General features: G+C 48.5%; 2 protein-coding genes across 5 annotated transcripts in view; one reads left to right on the forward strand and one right to left on the reverse strand.

Annotated features, from left to right (window-relative positions):
- Positions 1–22,925, forward strand: part of LOC102965540 (transient receptor potential cation channel subfamily C member 4 associated protein) — a 68,813-nt gene extending 45,888 nt beyond the window's left edge. Inside the window, exons 9-20 of one of the 4 annotated variants that reach the window (XR_006215508.1) lie at positions 6,757–6,923; positions 11,619–11,750; positions 13,420–13,478; positions 15,740–15,841; positions 16,969–17,052; positions 18,109–18,199; positions 19,247–19,387; positions 19,967–20,075; positions 20,671–20,783; positions 21,623–21,829; positions 22,011–22,203; positions 22,676–22,925. Coding sequence is in view for 3 of the 4 variants with exons in the window: in XM_042980538.1 (XP_042836472.1) it covers positions 6,757–6,923; positions 11,619–11,750; positions 13,420–13,478; positions 15,740–15,841; positions 16,969–17,052; positions 18,109–18,199; positions 19,247–19,387; positions 19,967–20,075; positions 20,671–20,783; positions 21,623–21,829; positions 22,011–22,148 (1,343 nt within the window). In the remaining variant the exon portion in view is untranslated. Of the gene's footprint in view, positions 1–6,756; positions 6,924–11,618; positions 11,751–13,419; positions 13,479–15,739; positions 15,842–16,968; positions 17,053–18,108; positions 18,200–19,246; positions 19,388–19,966; positions 20,076–20,670; positions 20,784–21,622; positions 21,830–22,010 lie in introns of all 4 variants that reach the window. The other 3 variants (XM_042980538.1, XM_042980537.1, XM_042980540.1) reach the window with 3 other exon arrangements.
- MYH7B (myosin heavy chain 7B) overlaps positions 22,901–25,316 on the reverse strand; it is a 44,868-nt gene continuing 42,452 nt past the window's right edge. The window contains exons 40-46 of the mRNA XM_042980545.1: positions 24,631–25,027; positions 24,431–24,556; positions 24,165–24,335; positions 23,969–24,073; positions 23,780–23,875; positions 23,190–23,327; positions 22,901–23,098 (exon numbers count right to left, since the gene is read on the reverse strand). Coding sequence (XP_042836479.1) covers positions 23,087–23,098; positions 23,190–23,327; positions 23,780–23,875; positions 23,969–24,073; positions 24,165–24,335; positions 24,431–24,556; positions 24,631–25,027 — 1,045 coding nt within the window. The 3' untranslated portion in view covers positions 22,901–23,086. The remainder of the gene's footprint in view (positions 23,099–23,189; positions 23,328–23,779; positions 23,876–23,968; positions 24,074–24,164; positions 24,336–24,430; positions 24,557–24,630; positions 25,028–25,316) is intronic.

The following is a 25,316-nucleotide window of genomic DNA, read 5'->3' on the forward strand; positions in this document are numbered from 1 at the left end:
GGGTCAGTACAACAAACTCTATTAATATTTACTTGCTCTCCTTTCTTTCCTCAGCTTCTTTAATGGACATGAAATTATATAAACTAATAACTACAACAGTGTATTGTGTAACAGTATGTGCAGTGTGTTGTACAATATATTGTTGGTTAGTGTACATAGATGTAGTATGCAGAAAACTAGCACAAAAAGAGGAGGGGGAATAGAGCTATATAGGAGCTCTGGAATTAGTATAAATCTGAAAAGATTCTGTCAAGTTAAGATGTATATGGCAAACCCGATAGCAACTGCAAAGAAAGTAACTTTAAAAATAGAGAAAATCATTAAAGGAATTATGATGTTATACCAGAAAGTGTTCACTTACTACAAAAGAAAGTATTATACGAGAAATAAAGGAATTCAAAAACACATAAGCTGTGTAGAAAACAAAAAGTAAAAAGGTAGAAGTAATCCCAACTGTGTCATTAATAACCTTAAATATGAATAGATTAAAACAATTTATCCAAAAAATAAATTTTCATAGTGGAGTTTTTAGAAAAGATCCAATTGTATGCAGCCTACAGGAGGCATACTTTCTATTCAAAGGTAGAAATAGGTTAAAAGTAAAGGATAGAAAAAGATGCATACTTCAAAGAGCAACCATAAGAAAGCTGGAGGGGCTATAGTAGAAGAGACTTGAAAACAAAAAATGTTATCAGAGATAAAAGAAAAAAAAGGACATTTTATAATAATAAGAGGGTGAATCTATTAAGAAGATAGAACAGTTATAAACATATCTAACAACAGAGCCAAAAAAAAATAATAAATGAAACAAAAACTAACAGATTTGAAGAGAGAAATAAGCAGCAGTAATAGTTGGAGACTTGAATACCCCACTTTCAATAATGGAGAAAACAACTAGAAGATCAAGAAGGAAATAGAAGACTTGAACAACACTCTAAACCAACTAGACTTGGGGCGGCTGGGTGGCTCAGCTGGTTGAATGACTCTTTATCTCAGGGTTATGAGTTCAAGCCCCATGTTGGGCTCCACACTGAGCATGGTGCCTACTTAAAAAACAAACAGGGTACGTGGGTGGCTCAGTTGGTTAAACATCCAACTTCAGCTCAGGTCATGATCTCGTGGTTTGTGAGTTTGAGCCCTGCATCAGGCTCTGTGCTGACAGCTCAGACAGAGCCTGCAGCTTGCTTTGGATTCTATGTCTCCCTCTCTCTCTGCCCCTCCCCTGCTCGTGCACTTCCTTGCTCTCTCAAAAATAATAAACGTTAAAAAAATTTTTTTTTTAAACAAACTAAACTTACTAGATATATATAGAACACCACCAAACTACTGCAGGATATACGTTCTTCTCACATGCACATGGAACATTCTCCAGGATAGACCATATGCTAGGTTACCTAAAAAGCCTCAGTAAAGTTGAAAGGATTAAGATTGTACAAACCATGTATTTCAGTCACAGAGAAGTAGTATTAGAAATCAGATATTCGAAACATGGAAATTATGTGATAATAATTCTAAATAACCAATGGTTCAGAGACAGAATCACAAAGAAAATTAAAAGATATTTTGAGGGACACCCGAGTGGCTCAGTCAGTTAAGCATCCGACTTCAGCTCAGGTAACGATCTCACAGTTCGTGGGTTTGAGCCCCGTGTTGGGCTCTGTGCTGACAGCTCAGAACCTGGAGCCTGCTTCAAATTCTGTGTTTCTCTCTCTCTCTCTCTCTCTCTCTGCCACTTCCTCTCTCTCTCTCTCTCTCTCTCTCTCTCTCTCTCAAAAATAAATAAACATTAAAAAAAAATTCAAAGATATTTTGAGACGAATGAAAATGACACAACATACTGACCTTAAGGAATGCAGCTAAAGCATGCTAAGGGAGAAATGTGTAGGTATAAATCCCTACATTAAAAAAAAAAAAAACAAAACACAAAAACTCAAAAAATTCCCCAATCGGTAACCTAATTTTTCTCCTTAAGTCATTGAAAAAGGAAGAGGCAAGCTATATTCTCAAAGCAAGCAGATGGAAAGAAATAATAGGATTGGAATAGAAATTAATGAAATAGAGAATTGAAAAATAATAGAGAAAATCTACAAAACCAGAAGTTGGTTTTTTGAAAAGGTTAACAAAATTAACAAACCTTTAGCTTCACTGATCAAGGGGGAAAAAAAAAAGACAATATTCAAACTACTAAAACCAGGAATGAAAGAGGGTACGTGACAACATGTACAAAGATAAAAATGACTCTAAGGAAATACTGTACACAACTGTATGCCAACAGATTAGACAGCCTAGATGACATGGACAGATGATAAGAAAGACAAAAACTCCTGTAGCTGACTCGAGCAATAGAAAATCTGAACAGACCTATGAAAGTAAAGAGATCGAATTAATAACAGAAAAACTACCCCCTCTCCCCCCGCAAAGAAGCCCTGGCCTCTTAAATAAGAAGCCATTTAAATAAGAATTAACACCAGTATGTCACAGACTTCCACAAAATAGAGGAGGAAGAAACACTTCCCAACATATGAGTCCTAATTAACCTGATACCCAAACCAAAGACACTACAAGGAAATTACAGACCAATATCTCTCATGAATATAAATGTAAAAGTCCTCAAGAAAATACTAGCAAACCAAATTTAGCAACATACAAGAATTATACACCTGGCCAAGTAAGTATATATGTGACTAGGTAGGATTAATGCATAGTTGATTCAGTATATGAAAATCAATTGATGTATACACTGTATCAGTAGAAGAAAGAACAAAAACTTACACGATCATTTCAGTAGATGCAGAAAAGCATCAGACAAAATCCAACATCCCTTCATGATAAAAACACTCAAACTGGGAAGAGAAAGGAGCAGTCCCAACCAATTAAAGGGCATCTTAAACCCCCAGCCAGCATACTTCATGCCCACAGACTGAAAGCTGCTCCCCCACTAAGATCAGGCACAGGCACAAGACAAGGACCCCTGCCTTTGCTGCTTCGACTCAACATTGCTTTGGGGGTTCTAGGTGGAAAGAGAAATAGAAGGCATTCAGATTAGGAGGAAGTTAAGCTGTCTCTCTTCACAGATTTTATATGTAGAAAAACCAAGGAATCCAGTAAAAACAAAAACCCACTAAACTAATAAGTGGATTCAACAGTGTTTCAGATTATAAGGTCAATATACAAAATTCAGTTTCTATACAGTAGCAATGACCAAACCAAAATTAAGAAATTTCATTTACAAGAGCATCAAGAAGAGTGCAATACTTAGGGATAAACTTAACAAAGAAATGCAAAACTCCTACTCTGAAAATTATAAAACATTTTTATTATTATGAAAGAGGACCTAAATATAAAGCTATCTCGTGTTCATGGACCGGAAGACTCAGTATGATTAAGGTAGCAGTACTCCACGTGTCGAGCTCTGTGTCTGTCAAAATCTCAACTGGCTTCTTTGCAGAAATGGATTAGCTACAAACCATGTATCTAATGAGGGACTTGAATCTAGAATTTGTAAAGAACTCATACAGGTCAGTGATAAAAAAGACAACACATTTTGAAATGTGGGCTAAGGATTTGAATACCCATTTCTCCAAAGCAGAGATACAGATAGCCAATAAATACATGAAAAGATGCTCAACATCATTACCATCAGGAAAATGCAAATCCAAACCACAATTAGATACTACTTCATACCTGTTAGGATGTTTATCATCAAAAAGACATGATAACAAGTGTTGGCAAGGTTGTGGAGAAATCAGAAATCAGAACCCTCATTCTCTGTTGGGGACTATGTAAAATGGTGCAGTCGCTTTGGAAAACAGTCTGGCACTTTTCACAGTTCCTCAAAAGGCTAAACAGGGTTACCATATGACCCAGAAATTCTAGTCCTACTTATATATCCAGGGGAAATGAAAACATGTTTACGTAAAAACTTATACGTGAATATTTACAGCTGCAGATTTATAATAGCCAAAATATGGAAATAACCCAAATGTCCATCAGCTGATAAGTGGATAACAGAATGTGATATATTCATATAGCAGAATATTATTCGTCAGTGTAAAAGATGAAATACTGATACATGCTACAACCTGAATGAATCTTGAAAACATTGTGCAGAGTAGAAGAAGCCAGGCACAAAAGGTCACATATTTTATGATTCCATTTATATGAAGGCAATTCCTTTGAAACAAAGTACTTTAGTGGATACCTAGAGATGAGGGGTTTGGTGGCAAATGAGAATAAGACTTCTTTTTGGGGTGATGAAAATGTTCTAAAATCAGTTATGATGGCTGCACAACTGTGAATATGTTAAAAACCACTGGATTATACGCTTCAAGTGGGTGACTTGTATGCTGAATTATAGCTCAAAGCTGTTTTAGGAAAAAAAAAGAGTATGCCCCAGAGTGCAGTGTAGACCTATGGAGGGTGGTGACCCCTTGAATCAGTTTTATGCAGCTGAAGAGATTGGAGGGAAGCAGAAACCTCTCAAACTAGTTTGCCCATCCTCATCCTTGGGAATTAATCTTGTTGCTGAGCTCTGGCCATTGGTTTAAGAACTGCCTTTCTTGAAAATACTTACCCCAGAGACTTTCTTGTCAAGCCCGTGAAAACCAGGCACCAAAGATCGGCAGTGCCCGGGGAAGCATCTGAGCTGCCTGTGTTTCTCTTTCTCCACAGGCGTTTATTACTGAGGAGGGCTTGTTTGCCATTCGCTGTGCCTGTCCTTCCCTTAAGCATCCTGTCCCGCAGTGGCTCTCAAGCCCCCTCAGCACAGAGCCAGACATGGGGCTCGAACTCACAAACCACGAGATCATGACCTAAACTGAAGTTGGGACACTTAACCAGTTGAGCCACCCAGGCACCCCAATAAATAAACATTTTTAAAAATTTAATTGAAAAAAAAAACCTTGCAGATTAAAAAGAAAAAAAACTAGTAGCAAGCAAGCATTAGCAGAAAAACTCATTTTCTTTTTATTTAACATATACTTACATGTTACTTATTCATGTGCCAGGCATTGTTTTCAGCACTTTGAATATATTAAATCCTTTGATTTTTGCAATGTTGGTAAGAGATAGGTACTGTTGCTGTTACCCCAGTTTTATAGGTGAGGATGGCTACTGAAGCATAGTGACATCTACCAGCTTACCCAAGGCCACCCAACTGGTGAACAGTAGTAGAGCTGGGTCAGATGTGACAGGCTAGCTCGGGGGCTGTGCTCTTAACATCTGTGCCATGCTGCCTTTCAGTCTTGCTTCACTCAACAACCCGTCATCTCCCAGGGTTGTGATTTTATATTAGTGACATGACATGGCTGTAAAAACATAGTTCCATGCCAGTAGGGCAGAATAACTTGGGTTCTTATACATTGGTATCACCTTGTAGAAGTCACCAGGCTTTTGCATGCACCTTACCCAAATATTACTTGATAACCACTGTTCTATCCCATATAGTTTTTCTGGCCCTTTGCAAAAGGTCTCTAGGGCAGCAGTTCCAGTGGGAGCTTGGAAGGACCTTAGCAGTTACTCATTCATCTTTTCACGTTAAACATGAGAAAAGTTGAGGGGAAGTAATCCCTAAGGTCTCTTGACCCTGACCAGTACTCTTTTAAAATAACAGGGACCTAAGAGGAAGGCTCCCCAAGAACCAGGTGCTGGGCCTTTCTTGTGTTCTCATTGACTCCAAATAGCCACCCAGCCGTCCACAGTAGCATTGCTGTTACTTCCCTTCTATGAGGCAGTCTGAGGCCTAGTGTGGAGGTAACTTGACCAGTGTTACACGGCCAGCAAGTTATAATCCCAGAGCCCTCAGCCTTCAGCACTTTGTTCTAGCACCTTCCCATGAGTATTCTTCATTGTAACCTGCATGATTCATTGAGACGTTCTTGTTAACTGGGTAGTAGAATAAATGTGATGGTTTACCTGCAGCCCAAAATATGATAGCTGGCATATACCATGTCCCAGAAATATTACTTAGCTGCTGCCATTGTTACTAACAATGAAACTGGGTAAAATGGAAGTCTGCTAGTAGACACTGTGTTCATCTGTATCATTAACAGCAGTTGTGGTGCCCAGTCTGCCTTGGAAAGCTGAACCTTAGAAAACTTTAGATGGTTCTTTGCAAAACAGGAGAAAAGAAATCTCGGAAAAGAATCCCTCTCAGTCTTTCGGCAGTGCTTCCTTGTAGAATTTAGGTAGAGGTACCAAATACTTAGAGTCATTTGTGACCTGAAGAGAGTTTGGCACAATTCGTTGCTAGCTCACTGGGCACTTGGGTGGGGGCTATTTTCTGATGATGACGGGAGAAAAGAATATCAGGAAGAGATGGATCTTGTTGTTGCATTGGCTGTGTCAGAGCATTTTCACTGTGTTAAAGTCAGTGAGATAGAATGCAACTGCAGAGTCGATTTGGTTTTTTATTGAGTATAATTGATATACAACATATTATTTTCAGGTGTACACCATGATGATTTGATACTCATACATAGTGCAGAATAATCGCTACAGTAAGTCTAGCTCACATCTGTCACCATACATACAGAATTTCTTTTCTTATGATATGCAGAGTCAGTTTTTCTGTTTTTAAGCTTGCCTGGCCCCTGTGGGCACAGAGGGGGTTTTGTGGCTTTCAAAGTCTCTGTCATGGGCTCAGGGGCCAGTCTAATGGCTCTATTACCTCAAGTCTGTCCAGAGCTGGTTTGAGGAGCAGAAACATGTTTCCTTACAAGCCAGTGTTTCAACCCTCTCTCCTGGTGGCTGTCTCAGCCTCCATTGTGTTCCCTCCTCCAGGGGCTTCTGAGGAGAATGGCCTGCCTCACACTTCCACCAGGACCCAGCTGCCTCAGTCAATGAAGATCATGCATGAGATCATGTACAAACTGGAAGTGCTCTATGTTCTCTGCGTGCTTCTGATGGGGCGTCAGCGAAACCAGGTGGGCCCCCCCCCACACGTCTCAGAACACGTCCCGGGCACTTGTGGGGCATCGAGTACTCCATTAGGCTGTCACTCCAGCCCAGCAAAGTGTAGGGGTTGTTCTCCTCTCTGTTTACATATCAGGAAGCCAGTCTCATTCCAGAGTCCATAGTCTTTCTACCATACCTTGCTGTGGTAGCATTTCTGGGCAGAGCACTGGTGCCCAGGGCATAGCTGGTTGCTTGGCCATGTTACCTGACCTTGTTAATATGAAGAAGAAAGGGTTTTTGTGACAGGACGACTGCCCTGTAGATGCACTAGAAGAGTTGCCAGTCCGATGGGGGCTCAGGGTGGGGGGCCAGAGCTGGGAGCTGTATCAGTTACAGAAACTAGGCAGCTATTGGGGCTCCGCATGTGCTGGGGTTGAAGGAGCAAGGGCCTATAACCTACAGGGGGAGAAAGAGAGCTCTGGAAGTAGCATTCCTCTTCAGGATAGATGAGAACTAGTCCTCTCCTGCTGACTAATCATTGCCCTGTGGATGAAAAAAAGGTGGGCAGTTGGCGGGGGGCACTCAACAGTCCTTAAGCTCCTTTTTGAGTCAAGACCCTGGACCGTCATAGCAGCTTCGTGCGAGATAGGTGAAGTTATCCCCATCTTACGAGTGAGGAGCAGTTTTGGATAGCGTAGCCAGGGAGAAGACTCACTGCAAAGATGACATCCAGCATAGCAGTGTCATGAAGAAAGTGAGAGGGCCATGCACGCTGATCCATGAGGCAGCCTACCAGGTAGAGGGAGCGAGTCCTGAGGTGGGAACATGCCCAGTGGGTTGGTAGAATAGTAGGGAAGCAGGGGCATGGACTGGAATGAGCAGTGAGGGGAGGGATGAGGATCCCATGTGGGTTTCACAGGCCATTTTAAGGACGTGGGTGTTTACTCTGAGTGACTGGGAAGCCACCCCTCTGGCAGCCTTGTGAAAGAGATGATAGAAGCCAGGACTAAGCATATTGGTGGAGGGGAGTGGCAAGAAGTGCTTACAGTCTGGATATATTCTGAAGGTAGAACAGGTAGAATTTGCTGATAGTTTGGATGTGGGCATGAGAGAGGGATTAAGGGTGACTTCTTTGACAACTTCTAAGGTTTTTGGCCCAAGCAGGTGGGAGGATGGATTGGCCATTTATTGAGATGGTTAAGACTGTGGGTTAGGAGTTAGGGGAGAGGAGCGGAGGCGTAGAGAGAAGGGCAGGGAATTCAGTTTGAACAAGTTAGGTTTGAGGTGTCTCTCAGAATCGGCACCCGGATTACCTGCACCTGGAGTTAGGGCAGAGGTCAGGCCCGGGGCTAGAACCATGGAGGTTGTCAGCATGCAGTTGGTATTTAAAACCAGGACCCTGGATGAAGCCCCACCCTGACCTCCACGGCATTGAAGCTCCTTACTCCAATATGGAATACATTTGTTACGAAATTATTATGTCTCTGTGCCCTACATGTGTTCAGTGCTTTTATCTTTTTTCACGGTTATTCACATTTGAATTTTGGGGTATTTGGTAAGTTATAAAAAAAAGTGGTGACCACCTCTCCCCTCACTTGATACTTGAGGAAACCAGGGTACAAAAAGGGCTGTGCTCTCAGGTTCCAGGCATCAGTAGAGCCATCTACTTTCTGTCCCTCATGACCGTTCCCTGCTCCCTGAGCAGCCTTCCTGTTCCCAAGTCTTTATGAATCCGTCATTGGTTTCTCTGGTTAACCTGTATGATTACTGCTGCTGCTGCCTTGGAGGGACCACAGGCTGGCCTCAGGATGCTGCCCACCTGAGAACCAGTGTTCTGCTGGCATGTCCTCAGGAGCACGGTCAGCATTGACTGCGTTCTGCCATATGCCGGCGCTGTGGGGACATGGATCCACAGGCCTCATCGAGGCTGGGACAGCAAGGAAAAGGGATTCCCCGGCCAGGCCTCCCAGAAGGTTCCTCCTTAGAGTGGCCTTTTTGTTGTACATTCTGACCAAGTTCTCTGACCAGTCTTGGTTAAATTGAAGTCACTCTCCCCAGATGTCCTAAGTTCCATTTCTCCAGTGCTCATGTAAACAATCAATACAGCACCTCCTGTAAAGTCAGGCCCTGCATTTGGGCCACATTACCTCATTGAATCCTTTCAGCATCTTCACTAGCTCTCATTTTCCATCAGGGGACTCAGGTTCAAAGAGCATTGTCCAGAGTCACAGCTTTGTCCAGTTTTGGCCTCCTGAGATAAATGCACACCCGGACACCTGGGTGGCTCAGTCGGTTAAGCATCTGACTTTGCCTCACATCGTGATCTCACTCTTCGTGGGGTTGAGCCCCGTGTTGGGCTCTATGCTGACAACTCGGAGCCCGGAGCCTGCTTTGGATTCTGTCTCCCTCTCTGCCCCTCCCGCGCTCTCTCTCTCAAAAATAAACATTTTTTAAAAAATTTAAATAAGTAAATGCACACCTGTGGTAGGCCTGAACGACAGGCTTTAGGATCAGAACCCTTGAGTTAGGCCGACATTTCCACCACTGCCTTGGCCATCTGTCCTGCTAAACTTCCCCTTCCCCTTGTAGAATGGGAATCAGTAAGCACTGATCCTGCGCTTAGGACTTTACATACATTTTCTAGCTTTGTCCTTATAAGAGCCCTGAGAAGAAGTAGTAATAACTTTGTTTTAGGTAAATATATATATATATATATATATATATATATATATATATATATATATATATATATATATATATACACACATATTTTTTGATAGGTAAATAATTCACATAGTTCTTTATTAAAATGTGTAAATAAGCGGGGCACCTGGGTGGCTCATTAAGGGTCCGACTTCGGCTCAGGTCATGAACTCGTGGTTTGTGAGTTCAAGCCCTGCATCAGGCTCTGTGCTGACAGCTTGGAGCCTGCTTCAGATTCTATGTCTCCTTCTCTCTCTGCCCTTTCCCTGCTCATGCTCTCTCTGTCTCTCAAAAGTAAATAAATGTTAAAAAAAAAAAAAAAAAAAAAGTATAAACAAGCATGAATGAAGCCTTTCTCTCCTCTGATCCTGGATATTCTGGTTCTTCCATGAAGCATCTAATTTTACCAGTTATTCATGTATCCTTCTAGAGACATTTTATGCTTATAAAAGCAAATATATTCCTCTCATTTTTTTTTTTAACATAGTGATTAATATAGCATGTACATATTTGCTTTTTTGATATTGTATCTTGGTAAATGTTTAATTCACTATGTGTGAAAGACCTCAATCTTTTTTCTGGTACCTTATACCCCACTGAATGCATATGCCAAGGTTTACACAACTAATACCCACTGACGGGAAGTATAGATTCCATCTATTTTTTTGGTATTGCAAATAGTGCTGCTGTTCTTTAGTGAGTAACTTTATACATATGTCATTTAGTATATGGATCTGAGAATAAATTCCTGAAAGTAGAATTGCTGGTCAAAGGGAATATGCATTTGTAGATTTTAGGGATCTCCCCGAAATGACCTTCTTCTTCAGGCAGTTCGGCAAATGCCCTCTCACCACTAGTGAGTGAGCGTGCCTGAGGCCCAGCTCTCCAGCACAGTATTATTAAGCTTTGTTCTCTGCTAACCTGAGAAAGCGAAAAATTCATTGTGATTTGAATTTCTTTTAGCATTATAAGTGAGGCTGAATACTTTCATATATTGAAGAATGTCTTGTATTTTCCTGTCTGTAACCTTTGCCCATTTTTTCTGTAAGGTTGGTCTTTTTGTTTAAGAGATTTGTAGGATTCCTTACAGAGGAAACTAGCTTTTTGCCTATGATGTGAGATTGCCACTATGTTCTCCATTTTCCTATTTGACTTCACGACTTTGCTTATTGTGAATTTTGCCACAGAGAATTTTTAAAGGTTTATATGATTGAATTGAACGGTCTTCTCTTTTGGCTTCTAGGTATACTTAATATTTTAGAAAATCTTTCTCGTATGGTCGTTTACAAAAATCTTTGCAGGGGCACCTGGGTGGCTCAGTTGGTTGAGCGTCCGACTTCGGCTCAGGTCATGATCTCGCAGTTTGTGCATTCGAGCCCTGTGTCGGGCTCTGTGCTGACCGCTCAGAGCCTGGAGCCTGCTTTGGATTCTGTGTCTCCTCCTCTCTCTGCCCCTCCCATGCTCATGCTCTGTCTCACTCTGTCTCTCAATAATAAATAAACGTTTAAAAAAAATTAAAAAAAAAATCTTTGCATAGATTTTTCTAGGATACTTAGGGTTTACATCTTTTAAATATGTTTATCTTGTCTCTAGTTGAAATCTATTCCTACTCTGAAGCATGAGGGGTATTTATACTTTAATGATATGAGTAGGAAACAAACTAAGAACAAACAAATTAAGAAATTTGATTAAGGTTATTAAGTTCGTATGTGTTGGAGCTGCTTGTCAAACCCAGGACTCCCTGAATCCAAAACTTGTGTTCTTAAAAGAGGACCCACCATACAGTGTGACTCCAGGAGTATTGTGGGGATCTGTGAGTAGAGTGCAAAAGTGTGTCTGTGCATAGTGGGAGTGTGGAGAGGGGTGGCTAAGTGAGGTATTTCCTTTAAACCTCCACAGTCCCTACTGACTGTTGCTTTCTTCATCCTCAAAGATTGTTTAGAACGTGCCGAGCAGGAGATTTTGATGGATCTTCACAGCACGTTTGTTGTAATGCTTTTTTGCCTTCCTACCCCATCCAGGTTCACAGAATGATCGCAGAGTTCAAGCTGATCCCCGGGCTCAATAATTTGTTCGACAAGCTGATTTGGAGGAAGCACTCAGCATCTGCCCTTGTCCTCCATGGTCACAACCAGAACTGTGACTGTAGCCCGGTGAGCTGGGGAACGTGGCAACATATGGGCTTTATTTGCCAGGAGTACTTGTTTCCAGGACTGCTGTTGACCCTTTGAAATCTCATTTTTTGAAAGAGTAGAAATAAAGTCCTAGTCTATATGATCCCTTAAGTGGAAGCTGCCTTGAGAAGGGTCTGACCCCACCCCTCCACCTGTGCAGAAGTCCCTTCTGAGGCCCTCTGTCAGCTTCCTCGTGCACACCTCTAGGACAGGGCGCTCCCTTTCCTCCAGAAAGCCTCTCTGTTACCTAGTGGCAGGCTTCCCCTTGTTCTGTATGCAGCCCCACACTGTTGCACATCTACTGGTGGTAGGTTTTGCCCTCTGAGAGCATGCACCACAATGGTCTGTGGCCAGAAAGGGCTTTAGGGTGCTTTCTTTTTTAAAGGAGTCAGAGGCTCACCTCTACCTGGTCTCTCTTATGGTGCACTGGAGAGAGCACTGAACTGGGAGTCAGGAGGCCTCTATGCCGCTCAGTTTGCTGGGAGAGCTTGAACGAGTCGCTGAATCTCTGAGCCTGTTTTTTGCAGGAGGAAGGTCACACTCCCTTTGCCCACTGTCCTTGTGGGCCACGTGGAGGCTTGATCACCAGCATCAGGAGGACAGTGCTCTGGGACTTTGAAGTGCCACACACGGCCATCAGTGCCATAGGCTCTCCCTGGTCTCTGTGCCATGTTCTGGGGACTTCCCACAGTGCCTGACCTTCCAGCTTACTGTTCTTCTCTGGCCTTGTCCAATTTGCCTCTCAGCCCATCATCCGAATTTTTAATTTCAAGTTGAATGTATTCTGCATTTTGAGACATCTGGTTCTTTGTCAAAAACGACTTGGTCTTTATTATGTTAATGTTCATTACTTGTAACATACTTTTTTTACGGTCTTGGATTGCTCATGGGATGCTAATACTTGCATTTGAATCTTCATATTCCCCTCAGGGTGGAATGTGACCTCGTGTTCTGGAATGTAGCCTTGCCTCTGGAAGTATTTCTTCAGAACACTTGCTTTTGTCTGCCAGGTTCTTTATGAGTAAGTGCCACAGGGCAAGTTTTCATGTTGAGTGCCAGATTTCTCTTTGGGGGGCTCCCCTTCACCACCAGTAGCACCCGGGCAGAAACAGGCATCTTTGCCAGCTCCCTGGGCTGATAAGTGGGGTTTTTCTCACCCTTGTTTCACCAAGTGTACATGCTTACCAGGCTTTACATGGGCACGGGGTTCTGTCTAGTCCCTGAAGGGCATTAAACCCAAGCCCTGGCATGAGTAAATGTCATTCCCACTTCTCCATCCCACCCAGAGCTGCTGACCATCTGCTCTTGTGCTCACTGCTCTGAACGCAGTCCTTTCTTCATTTCTGATTCCTATGGATTTTCCTTTCTTATGAAGTTAGCCTCACGTTTAAAAGAATTTTAGTTATTTCTTATTCAACATGTAGGTGGAAGCGGGGGATAGCAGGAAGGGTCCGCAGCAGCTTAATCTCTTATTGGCCAGTTGTGGAAGTCAGCGAAGAGTTTCTGACTATAGAAAAGTCCTCATTGTGTGTGAGGACAGAGGCTCAGAGAAGCAAAGCGACACATCCAGGCTCTCACCAGAATGTTTTATTTTCATTGGGAACGTTGTGGTGATGGTTTTAACATCAAGGATGCATATGTGTTTTAGGACATCACCTTGAAGATACAGTTCTTGAGGCTTCTCCAGAGTTTCAGCGACCACCACGAGTAAGTACGAGCTGTCCTTGGAAGGCCAGTTGTTGCAAGGGCTTCTCCCCTGTCTCAGACCTCAGCTCCGGAGGACCTGGCAGCTGTGAGGGCAGCTGTCACATGGTTACCATGTGTGGCTGCACTTTGACAATAGTGTAATAAGAGCTGCCATTCATGCGGCCCTTCCTTTGTGCCAGGCCCTGTGCCAATCTTCCCCTGAGCCCTCACTGCCACCTCAGGAAGGGAGTACAGAGTTGCTGGCTCCTTGTTACCCTTGGAGTCAATACATCCCTCAACTGTCTGTCCCTCCGAACCAGGAATGGACAGCTTGGCCCTTCACAGGGACCTCAGGTGGGCAAAGTGGGCTGAGTATTTGCTTATTGAACAGGTGGAATATTCTTCACCTGCACAAGGAGATGTACCCTCTCCCATTTTTTTGAAGCCGTATTCTGCCCTCTCATTTTTCATTTTTCTACCTTCAGTGGAGAATTCACAAGAGAGTGATTCTCTGCTCTAAGGAAAACAGTGCCGGGGGAGGGATGAATAGCAGCTGACCCCTTGACCTTGGCACTGGGGAGACATTATGGCGAGGGTAAGGGGTGGGATGGAAGGACTTTCGTGAGCTGGAACACACAGGCAGTTACTGCTTAGCTCTTGCCTACTGCTGGTATACAGGAAACTGGGCCCGCTGTTACATAGCTTCTGAGTTTTTTTCCCCCAAGGGAAGCTAGAAATTAAGATTTATGTGGAAGGTCCTGGTTTTAAACATTGACTTAAATTCTTTTGAAACATTGTGTAAGCTACCAGAAAGTGCCTGAGGACAAATGTGGCCAAGGGCCTCCACTTGGCTACTTTTGTCTGGATCATGTTGATCATCCTCTTTCAGAGGCTCTTTGTCTGAAGGACTTAAGCTCCAGAAAGTATGTGAACACTCTAAAAAATGGCACCAGTATGTTCTGAATGTGTACTTTTTTTCTGAGGAAGTGGGTCCCTAACTTTCATCAGACTCTTATTAAATCTGAGCACTTGTATGTGTTAGGCACTGTTAGGCTCTGGGGAGACAGCGATGAGTGAAATTAGCCGTGACCCCTGGTGTCGTGAAGGGTACGATCCTGGAAGGGAGGAGGGACATTAATCAGAGTCACACCACCCGGTGCACAGTGACGGATGGAGGTGGTATTCAGAGGGAGGGAGCATGCTTCTGTAAGAGAACATTTGATGGGGCCCTGAACTGGCCAGAGGGTAGTCGGGAGCTCTTCCCTGCAGAAGCAACTTGTCAGCTGAAACCTGAAGGGTCGGTAGTGGTAAATTGGGTGAAAAGGAAGAGTGAGGGTCTGTTCCGGAAGTAATGGTGTGTGCAGAATCTCCTGCAGGGTGGAGCACCGTGTGTTCAAGAAGGCCAGTGTGGCGAACGATGTAAAGAAGAGGTGCTTGGCCCATAGGCTGTGAAAGTGGTTGGTGGCTCAGCCACAGGACCTTGTCAGTCAAATTCTTGGGCTTAGATTTTATATAGTCTAAACCTTGTGAAATTGTGGGGGTGTTTTTGACAGTAGAGTAACCTGGTCAGAGTCCCATTTTCTAAAGATCTCTCTGGGTGCTGTGTGTTGAATCAGTTCCTGGGGGAGACCATTTAGGAAGCTGCTTCTGTCCACGTGGCTTGGGTGATGCCAGGCCTAAAGATGAAGGGCGCAGGAGGGAGTGTCTCAGCTGCCTCAGGCCCCTGTGGGAATGCCAGAATAGAGCCAGGTTTGAGAAGCAAAATGCTGAGTTTGATTTGGACATCACCAAGTTGGATGTGCCTTTGAGAAAGCAAAAGGAAATGTTCAGTGGTGGGGCGCCTGGGTAGCTCAGTCCGACTTCAGCTCAGGTCATGATCTTGACGTTTGTGAGTTCGAGCCCCATATCGGGCTCTCTGCTGATAGTGCAGAGCCTGCCTGGGATCCTCTTTCTCCCTCTCTCTCTACCCATCCCCCACTTGTGTGCAGGCATGCTTGTTCTCTCTCTCTTTCTCAAAGAGACATTAAAAAAAAAAATGTTCAGTGGCAAACAAAAGGCCTGGAAATGCTGAGGGAATGGGCCTTGTTAGTGACTGTGGCAGGCAAAGGGGCAGGGGCGGGAGCCAGGGAGACTCCCTTCGCCTGTGCCCTTCTGCTGCCTCAGGAGCAAGTGATGGCAGGGGAGGGCACCTGGAAGATTCTCTGGCTCTCACCACAGGAACTGGGCAAGAAGGGAACTAGCCTGGTGCCTGTCCTTTACCCCTTCCAATCCATTTGTTGCAGGAACAAGTACCTGCTGCTCAATAACCAGGAGCTGAACGAACTCAGTGCCATCTCTCTCAAGGCCAACATCCCTGAGGTGGAAGCCGTCCTCAACACTGACAGGTGGGTGGCATGCAGCTCTGGCCCACAGCCTGCCCTGGCTGCCTGCGTGCCCCCGGGTTCACAGATGAGTGCCCACAGGTCTGGTACTTATCCTTTCTCTTTCACATGTAGCTCCGATGTCCTGAGGGCTCCTGGGTGTCATGCACTGTCCTCATGTCCCCTGCATTACCTCACTGGGGCCGCACAGCAGCCATGGGAGGGAGGTGCCATCATCATCTCCACTTTACAGAGTGGGGAGCAGGGGTTTGGAGAGGTCATCTGCCAAAAGTCACATGTGTTCTGCCCACTCCTTTGTCACTCACCTTTGCTGACATGCTTCTTGCCCTGTGATAAGTCCCATTAGCTGGATTATGCTCGTGCCACCTTCTGACCAGCAGGGAGGTCACAGGTTCCTGAGGGTCAGGGCAGGGAGGACTATAACCAGCAACAGAAGTCATAATTCCCAGGCTCTATTTTTTTTTTTTTTTAAAGCAAGAGAAATCTGTTCAAATAAAATCGTGCATAGTCCATAATGTCTGGAGGGAATAAAAGTAGAGCTGTTCTATTTGAAGAGGGAGTTTAAGGGCTCAGAATCCCTGCCTGCTTGGCCATCTGTTCCCCATGATGCAGCCCAAGTCATTTCCTCATCAAACATCTTGCTTCCTAGACCAGCAAGCTGAGGCTCAGAGGCACAGGGACTTGTCCAAAGCCAGCGGAGCTGAACGTGGGGGCCAGGGTACTCCCTCTCTCACCCTGTTGGCACAGACTTTGCCCCATCTGGTAGACTCTGTCCTGGCATTTCAAACTCGCTTTGGTGTAAACAGCCCTCCAGCGGTTCTGAGCACTGACTCTGGGTTTTTCTGGCCTCTGATCACTTGCCAGTGAGTCTGGGAAGGGAAAGCTGGCCTGAGATGTGGTGTGGGTACACTTGGCTCTTCAGTTCTAAGACTGCAGGAGTCCTTGGAGTCCTCTGGACACAGATGGAGCTGGGGGGCATTCTGCAGGTTTGGAAATGTCCCAGGTTTTTTCACCCACCTAAACCAGCAGGGAGACCCAACCCCAGGGCCCCAAGATAGCAGCCCCTTGGCCAAGTGGAACTTGGCCCTGTCAGCCTCACGTCTGCCACTGATGTACCTGTTTTGTTTCAGGAGTTTGGTGTGTGATGGGAAGAGGGGCTTATTAACTCGTCTGCTGCAGGTCATGAAGAAGGAGCCAGCCGAATCATCATTCAGGTAGGTCTGGGGACAGGCACCTGCCACTCCTGAAGGGTCCAGGAGCCAAGTGTTTCTCTCGAGTGGTTAGAAATACCTCATGTGACTACCAGCTTCTGCTGTGGATATCCGACTAGTCTGGGGGGGAGGGGGTCTGACTCCACAGGTGTGCATGAGCTTCTGCTGCATCCCAGCAGTATATTTTAGGGACTAACCAAGCATTCACCAAGCACCTACTCTGTGCTGGCGCTGGACAGATGGTAGGAAATAGCTGCAGTCCCTGCCCGTGGAGTTCCCTGGGTTGTGGGAAACAGGCGTGTAGAGAAACCTGTTGGAGTGCAGTGTGGAAAGAAATAGAGCCAGGACCTGCCCCAGGGGCTTGGGAACAAAGGAAAGCTCCTTATCCAGCTGGGGGCTGAGGGGGGGTGGGTGTGGACAGGGAGGGCTCCCCAGAGCTCCTCTGGCTCATCTAAGATGAGTTGTGAAGGCTGTGGACAGAAGTAGCGGGTAAGGGAGGCATTGGTCAGGGCTGGGTGTGATCTACCAATAGGTTCGTGCCCACATGTGCCCCCTGTCAACTCAGCCTGCCTTGTCCAGTCTTCCCCTCATTGATCCCAGCTCTACCCCCCACCCTCAGGGCCACTTCTTCTCTACGACAGCCCATCAGAAGTGAGCTCAGTGGCCCATCTGTACAGATCTGTCAGGTTCCCTCATGCACTCTCAGCACCACTTTCCATTGTCCTTCTATTCTTCTGAAGGGGCAAAGCTAGAGTGTATTTTCGTATGTGACTTACTGTAGCCAGCCCTCTAATCCTGGATCCATCTTCTCTGAGACACAGCTTCTTCCAGACAGAACCAAATAGACGACAGTTCCCCACTGAGCTGTCAGCTCCATGAGGATAAGGACTATTGCTATGTCCCCAGTGCCTAGTATGAGGCCTGACGCCTAGTAGATGTTCAGTGAATGTCGAATAAAGCAAGACAGCAAACATCTCCCAGCCCCCTTGGTGAATGGAATATGGGCCAGAAGAGGGCAGCCTTAGCCACCTGGGCCAGGGGTCAACATTTGGGTCGCAGGTTTTGGCAAGCCCGGGCTGTGGAGAGTTTCCTCCGAGGGACCACCTCCTATGCAGACCAGATGTTCCTGCTGAAGCGAGGCCTTCTGGAGGTAATAGCCTGGAGGAGCCAGGGTGTTGGGTGTCCCGTTCTCCCCCTACCCCCATGCATTGCTCTCCTTCGTGAGACTTAGACAGCTGGTCAGGAGCAGACCAAATCTCTATTTTGAAATGCCAGTGCAGTTGTCCTGGGACTTCCCCTGAGTTTCCAAGTGTGGGTTCCTTAGGTGCTTAACAGATGATTGAGGGATCTGGGGGGTGGCCATGGAAGAGAGTAGGAGTCTGTAGTTACCCAGCAAGGCCTTTTGACCCTGAGGATATTTTGCTGTTGACCAAAAGTCAATTCTCCTTTATTGTAAAGTGGTCTGCAGAAAAAGCAAAATTTACAAGAGGCAGGGAACAAAGTGGCCAGAGATATCATTGGTTTAAAAAAAAAAAAAAAAAAAAGATACAAACAAGAAACTGACCCATGAATTGTTGTAAAATCCATAAGGAATTGATCTAAATCAGCATAACTTCAGGAAAATGCAAATGAAAAATGGAAACAGTTTAACTGTTGTAGAAAACTCTATTGTAAGAGTTAAACTGGCTTTTGTTCCTGATGAAAATTCATCGATTTTGGTATAAACTTTCTTATTCATAAATATAAAGACAAACCATGGGGTCAAAATGTGTCCTGTGCCCTTAAATCCTGTGCTTCATTTACTTGAATGGCCTCAGTGCTCAGGCAGTGGCCATTGTTACTTCTGGAGACGGCTCCCCTCGCCTGCCGGCTGGAGAGCCCTGGGCAAGCAAGAGGTCATGACTGCACACCTCAACCCACCCCCAGCCTCCTGGTGGTGTGTGTAATGCCTGGCCCTGCCCTTGGAGTGCCCAGCATCCTCAGATGAGAATCTAGACAGGGAAACGAGTTCCATCAACTGACGTGGATGCTTAACTCAAAGCAAATGTCATGTGGTCTGAGCTATGTGCCAGGCCCTGGTGGGAGGCAGACAGTGGGCAGCTCGGTTGAGCACAGCCTGGGGGCGGCAGCCACATCTGCTTCTCGGCCCCAGGGCTCAGCCACCTTCCTGCCTTCATCCTGTCCTCTCCCACCCCAGCACATCCTGTACTGCATCGTGGACAGCGAGTGCAAGTCGAGGGATGTGCTCCAGAGTTACTTTGACCTTCTGGGGGAATTGATGAAGTTCAATGTTGATGCATTCAAGAGATTTAATAAATATATCAACACTGATGCAAAGGTAAGACTAAACCCAGGCTCCATGGGGTTTGCTGCATCATTCAGAAGTTATCTTGGAGCCCTGGTCCTTCCCAGTCTTTGGGTGCTGGTTTGAAATTGGAGAATACTGGGGAGTCAGTGGGCCGGCTTCAGCGAATGGCCATTCACCTCTGCACTGTGCTGGTTCTGTGGTGGACCCTGGGTATATAGGGGTGACCGTCTCAGCTACTTGTGGGCAGGGGTGAGGGTGGGAGCAGGTGGGCTGTGAAAATGGCTCTGATGCAGGTGGGTGACACAATGAGCCCCAGAAGGGCAGGATCGGGCCCAGTGTGTGAGCCTCACGGGGTGTGTTTGATAGAAACCCAGTGCAAACTAGTTGAAGTGAACATGAGGGGAGTCCAGCGCCCATCACCAGTGTAGAAAACACTGGGCTTGCCGTCAGCCCTGGCTCGAGCTCCTGTTGGGGGGCTGGCCACCCAGCTCGTCTGGGCCTCAGTCTTATGAGACACAGCTGGGCCTGGGTGGATGGGGGCCCTGTGCGGCCAGCGGCCACCTTCAGTGGGAGCTACCACCACCCGCCTGAGCTGGGCCTCTGCTGCAGTTCCAGGTGTTCCTGAAGCAGATCAACAGCTCTCTGGTGGACTCCAACATGCTGGTGCGCTGCGTCACGCTGTCGCTGGACCGGTTCGAAAATCAGGTGGACATGAAAGGTAAGGAAAAGCCACGGTGCCAGGGTGAATCGGCCCAGTGTGGCCACAGTGGTGTCAGACACCCAGCATCTAGCAAGGAGTAGCTGCGCCAAATGCCCACATGGCTGGGGTCCAGGTTATGGCTCTCTGGGAGATTTTCTTGGCGCTTTGACTTTTCTCTATCGTCCGTGCTTCCTTTAATGAACATGTAGATTTTAATAAAAGTAAAGAAACTGTCGTGCAAATGGAATGCAGAAAACTGAACACCCTTCCTCTCTTGCCTGGAATCGCCTGGGAATAGAGGGATCGAGACGGTGAAGCCTGAGGGAGGGAGGCCTCAGAGAGGAGGACCCCGCAAGGGACTGAGGGAAAGGTGGTGGTAAACTCCTGGGTGGGGGTGTAATGAGAATGCAGACTCAGCCTGGGTGGCAGCACAGCTGGACATTTGTTCCTGCTGCATCCGGCCTTTCCTGTGTTGCTTTCATGGCGGGGGCTCCCATCTCCAAAGTCAGGACCCCATTGGGGCCTGGCTACAAACCTGAGGGGCAGGTCCCTGGGCCTGAGCCACAGACCAACTTCCGAGCCTGCTGTCATACCTCTGCCCCTCTGTCCCCAGTTGCTGAGGTCCTGTCCGAGTGCCGCCTGCTTGCCTACATATCCCAGGTGCCCACACAGATGTCCTTCCTCTTCCGCCTCATCAACATCATCCACGTGCAGACATTGACCCAGGTGAGAGGTCCTGCAGACATGCAGGAGGGGAAGGGAGATTGGAAATAGTTTCCCTCATCCCAGAGCCCAGGGGTTGATCTGTCCCATCTTTGCCCTAGACATGTGTCTTGATCCGTCTGTTGGTTCCTAGGAAACCCCGCCAGCTATTCTGAGGACTTTTTCCAATGAGGGACCGGTGTGCCATTTTACAGATGGGGCCTGAGGAGGGAAGAGGTCTCTGAAGTCACAGATGGGTCAGGATTGGCAAGGAGTTCTTGACTCCCTGTTCAGTGCTCTCCGAGCTCCTCCTGCTGTGCAGGCTTTGGAATTGGACTTGATGTGACTTCCCACTCCCTCACTAAGTAACTGCAGCTTCCCCTTCCCTAAGCTTCACACTCCTCTTTTCTAAAATGGGGTTAATGCTCAACCCCTCAGAGGTGGTTCTTTGTTCCTTCAGTTAGCACACATTTACCGAGGCAGGGCACTGGGCTGGGGCTGCACAGTGAACCAGCCCGAGACCCTTCCAGCTCGGTGCTGAGCAGAAGTTAGAAAGTGAGGTAGCTGCACCTAATGCGGGCACCCTGCCCCATCCTGGGGATGGAAGCTCCGGGAACCAGAGCTCCCAAGAAGAAGTGATGCCTGAACTGATTCTGGAGGAGGAGTGGACTCTAGACCACTGACGATGACCCCCCCCCCCCCCCCCCCCCCGCCCGCCATGCCCTATCCTCTCAGGGTTGTGCAGGGGCAGCTCAGTGCGTGGCATGAGACACCCTCCTCCCTGCCCAGTGGCACCCCAGATCCACCAGGGGCCACTGGGGCTACCTGCATGCACCTAACATGGCACGCCTGGCGCCTCGCAGGAGAACGTCAGCTGCCTCAATACCAGCCTGGTGATCCTGATGCTGGCCCGGCGGAAAGAGCGGCTGCCCCTGTACCTGCGGCTGCTGCAGCGAATGGAACACAGCAAGAAGTACCCCGGCTTCCTACTCAACAACTTCCACAACCTGCTGCGCTTCTGGCAGCAGCATTACCTGCACAAGGACAAGGACAGCACCTGCCTGGAGAATGTGAGTGCCCCTCCGCCCCACCCCAACCTGCCAGTGGGTAGGCCATGGGCCGTCTTGAGGGTGTGGTCTCTGCCTGGGCTGTGTGGTAGCTCTCTGTCGCCTTGCCAGCCCTCCCCACGGGGTGCCTGGTTCGGCCTGGGTCCTCCAGGCGTCCTAGCCTAGCCCCTCTCTCTTTGCCCAGAGCTCCTGCATCAGCTTCTCATACTGGAAAGAGACCGTGTCCATCCTGTTGAACCCAGACCGCCAGTCACCCTCTGCCCTCGTCAGCTACATTGAGGAGCCCTACATGGACATAGACAGGGACTTCACCGAGGAGTGACCTTGGGCCAGGCCTCGGGAGGCTGCCGGGCCAGGGCCAGTGTGGGTGAGCGTGGGTACATGTGCCACACACCCTGCCTGGTCACTCCCTTTCCCTGCCTCCCCGATAACTCTGTCTGCCCCAGGTCTTCAGGTACAAGCTTATGGGGAGGGAGCATCTAGAAGCCCTTGGGTCTGAGGGCCCCAGGTCACTGGGGAACCTCAGTTCCCTCAAGACCCCCATGATAAGGACAGGGATACTATGCCCACCCTTCCTTCAGAACCCTGGGGCCCCAGCCCACCCAGAGAGAGGTAAAGGAACTTTAAAAAATAGCTCTGTCTGAGCTCTTGCCCTGTCTCTTGGCTGTCAGTCCCGGGGTGGGGAGGGAGATACGGGCACCCTCCTCCAATCTGTGAGCCAAGCTTGCTCTGGCCTTTGGACCCAGGCAAAGGCTTCTGAGCCCCCGCGGGCAGGGGTGGGGGCTACCAGAGGACGCTGCCTTCCCCCACCCTTGCCTATCTATCCCTCCCTCCCTTGTTTTCCTTTAGCGACTCTGGTTCTGTTTGCTCACTGGCCGCTGTGTTCATCCCAGGGGGTTTCCCTAGAAGTGGGGACCCTTTTCTTCCATCCCTTGGGGCACCGGGTGGCTGTGCCCTGCCCCAAGGCAGCGTCTCCTGCCTGAGCCCACACACACAGGAGCCTGGCTAGGAGCACACCCTTGGCCCCTCCTTGTGTTGCCAATTTATTAACAACAAATAAACCAATTAAATGGAGACTATTAAAGAACTTTATTTTAAATGACTGTTGTGGACCTGACTTTTGTCCAGGGACTGTGTGTTCCTTTGCTCTCCTGAACCTCAAAAAAGGAGAAGGCAAGTAGCTGGAGCCGCAGACATGGCATTTATTCGGGGTGCAGCAGGAGACGACACACAGCAGGCATCGTCTTCAGAGCTCAGGGGTCACTCCTTGTGCTATGGGGACAGGAGTAGCTGAGTGAGCTTCACCCTCCCATCCTCCCTCCCCCATGCAGAGGGCAAGGGGTGCCCCATGGCAGTCTCTCACCTTGGGTCCCAGGGCATCTCGGGTCCGTGCCCGCAGCTTGTTAGCCTGGGTTTCTGCCATGTCTGCCCGTTCCTCCGCATCATCCAACTCATGCTGGGCCTTGCGGTACTTGGCCAGGTTAGTACTGGCCTGCTGTTCCTGGGGACACAAAGGGCCTTCCTGGTCACCCTTTGTAACTGAGATAGGTAGTCAGTCTGGTCCCGTCCCATTCCCCAGAGGGGCCTGGCTTCCGGTCAACTGCTCCTCTACCTTCTCTATCACCAGTGCCCCTGGCAGGAAGAAGGGGGGGTAAGGCAGTCCTTCCAGAGGCACGCAGAAGGGAAAGCACATGGGGTCCCTTCAGGGACAGCTGGGTCCTGTCTCTAGCTAAAGCTGGTAGGAAATGATCGCTCTTCCCACTGGGACAGTGGGGTCACTGAGCTAGATCACTGCCCTTTCAGGGCAGCTTGCCTGCACACAAAGCCAACATGGGCAATACAGGGCCGAGAGAGGGAGTGGACTGCTCACTGTCATCATCTCTGGCTGAGGAGCCTGGAACTGGCGCTGAAGTTGTTCCCAAGTTCCAGCTGCCCAGACCCCAGTGCACTCACCGCCTCCTCACACTGGCGTTTGTAGCTCTTGACCTTGCTCTGCAGCTTGTCCACCAGGTCCTGCATGCGAGCCAGGTTCTTCCTGTCCTCCTCAGCCTGGGCAGGCAAAGGCGATTTAGATCTTGCCCAGACTGGGCCAGTTCCGGCCACCCCACCCCCACCCGCCTCGTGGCGGACCTAGTCACACACCTGGTACACGAGCTCCTTGACCCGGCGCTCGTGCTTCCGCACCCCTTTGAGGGCCTCAGCGTGCTTCTTCTGCTCCGCGTCGAGCTCAGCCTCCAGCTCCCGCACCTGCGAGTAGCCAGGGATGGGCCTGCTGCCCAGAGCCCATCCTCAGGCTGCCCCCTCGTCCCCTGCCCCGGCCTGGGAGGGCCGCACGCACCTTGGCCTCCAGCTTCTGCACCTGCTTCTTCCCGCCGCGGAGGGCAGCTTGCTCAGCCTCCTCAAGCCGGGCCTGCAGCTCCCGCACTGTCTGCTCCAGCGTCTTCTTCATCCGTTCCAGGTGTGCGCTCGTGTCCTGCTCCTTCTTCAGCTCCTCGGCCATCATGGCCGCCTGTTAGTGGATGGGGTGGGGGGGAGCCTGGTCAGGAGGGGAAAGTCCCTTTGGTCTCAGCTCCAGGCGCCCCCACGGCCACAGCCCAGCCTCACATCGGTGATGGCCTTTTTGGCCTTCTCCTCGGCTTCCCGCCTCTCCTGGGCAGCCTCCTCCACCTCGCCACTCAGCTGGGTCAGGTCCACCTCTAGCTTCTTCTTCTGGTTCAGGAGGCCCGTGTTCTGTGGGGATGCGGAGTCTCAGAGCCGGCCGGCAGGCCCACGCCGCCAGCATCCCCGCGCCCTCCCGGCCCCACCTGCGAGTGCAGGAGGTTAAGGCGCTCAGTAGCCTCCAGCAGCTCCTGTTCCGCCAGGCGTCGGCTGCGTTCGCCCTGCTCCAGCGCGGCCCGCAGCTCTTCCAGCTCTGTGGCCAGCAGCACGGCCCGCCGCTCCAGGGCCTGGGCCTGCTCCCGGAGCTCGGCCACCAGCCGCTGTTCCTCGTCCCGCCCGGCCTGCTCCTCCTTGAGCTGGGCCTGCAGGAGCCGTGTGGCTGCCTGCGCCTCCATGGCCTGGCGGGTGGCGTGGCCCAGCTGCAGCTCCAGGTCGTTGAGGTCACCTTCCATCTTCTTCTTGAGCCGCAGTGCCTCATTGCGGGCCCGAGTCTCCGCATCTAGGGAGGCCTGCAGGGACTCCACTGCCCGCTGGTGGTTGCGCCTGTGGGGAGGAGGGAGGAGAGTGGGGGTTGTGGCCTAGGAGAAAGGGGTGGGCACAGGCACTAGACCTGCTCTTACGCCAAGGAATGCTGTAGACGTGAACCCATTGTGGGAATAAGCGACTTGTCCTTCCCTGATCTCTAGCCCCTTGGGACTGCCTGTCACCCTCAGAACAAGTTCACGGACAAGAGTGAGGCTCCACAGCAGACAGACATGGCTGAACCCTGGCTCTTGCCTGCACTGTATAACCCTGAACACGTCCTTTAGCCTCCAAAGTTGGCCTCTAGACC

The sequence above is a fragment of the Panthera tigris genome, chromosome A3, assembly GCF_018350195.1.
Source record: "Panthera tigris isolate Pti1 chromosome A3, P.tigris_Pti1_mat1.1, whole genome shotgun sequence".
NCBI classification, from domain to species: Eukaryota; Metazoa; Chordata; class Mammalia; order Carnivora; family Felidae; genus Panthera; species Panthera tigris.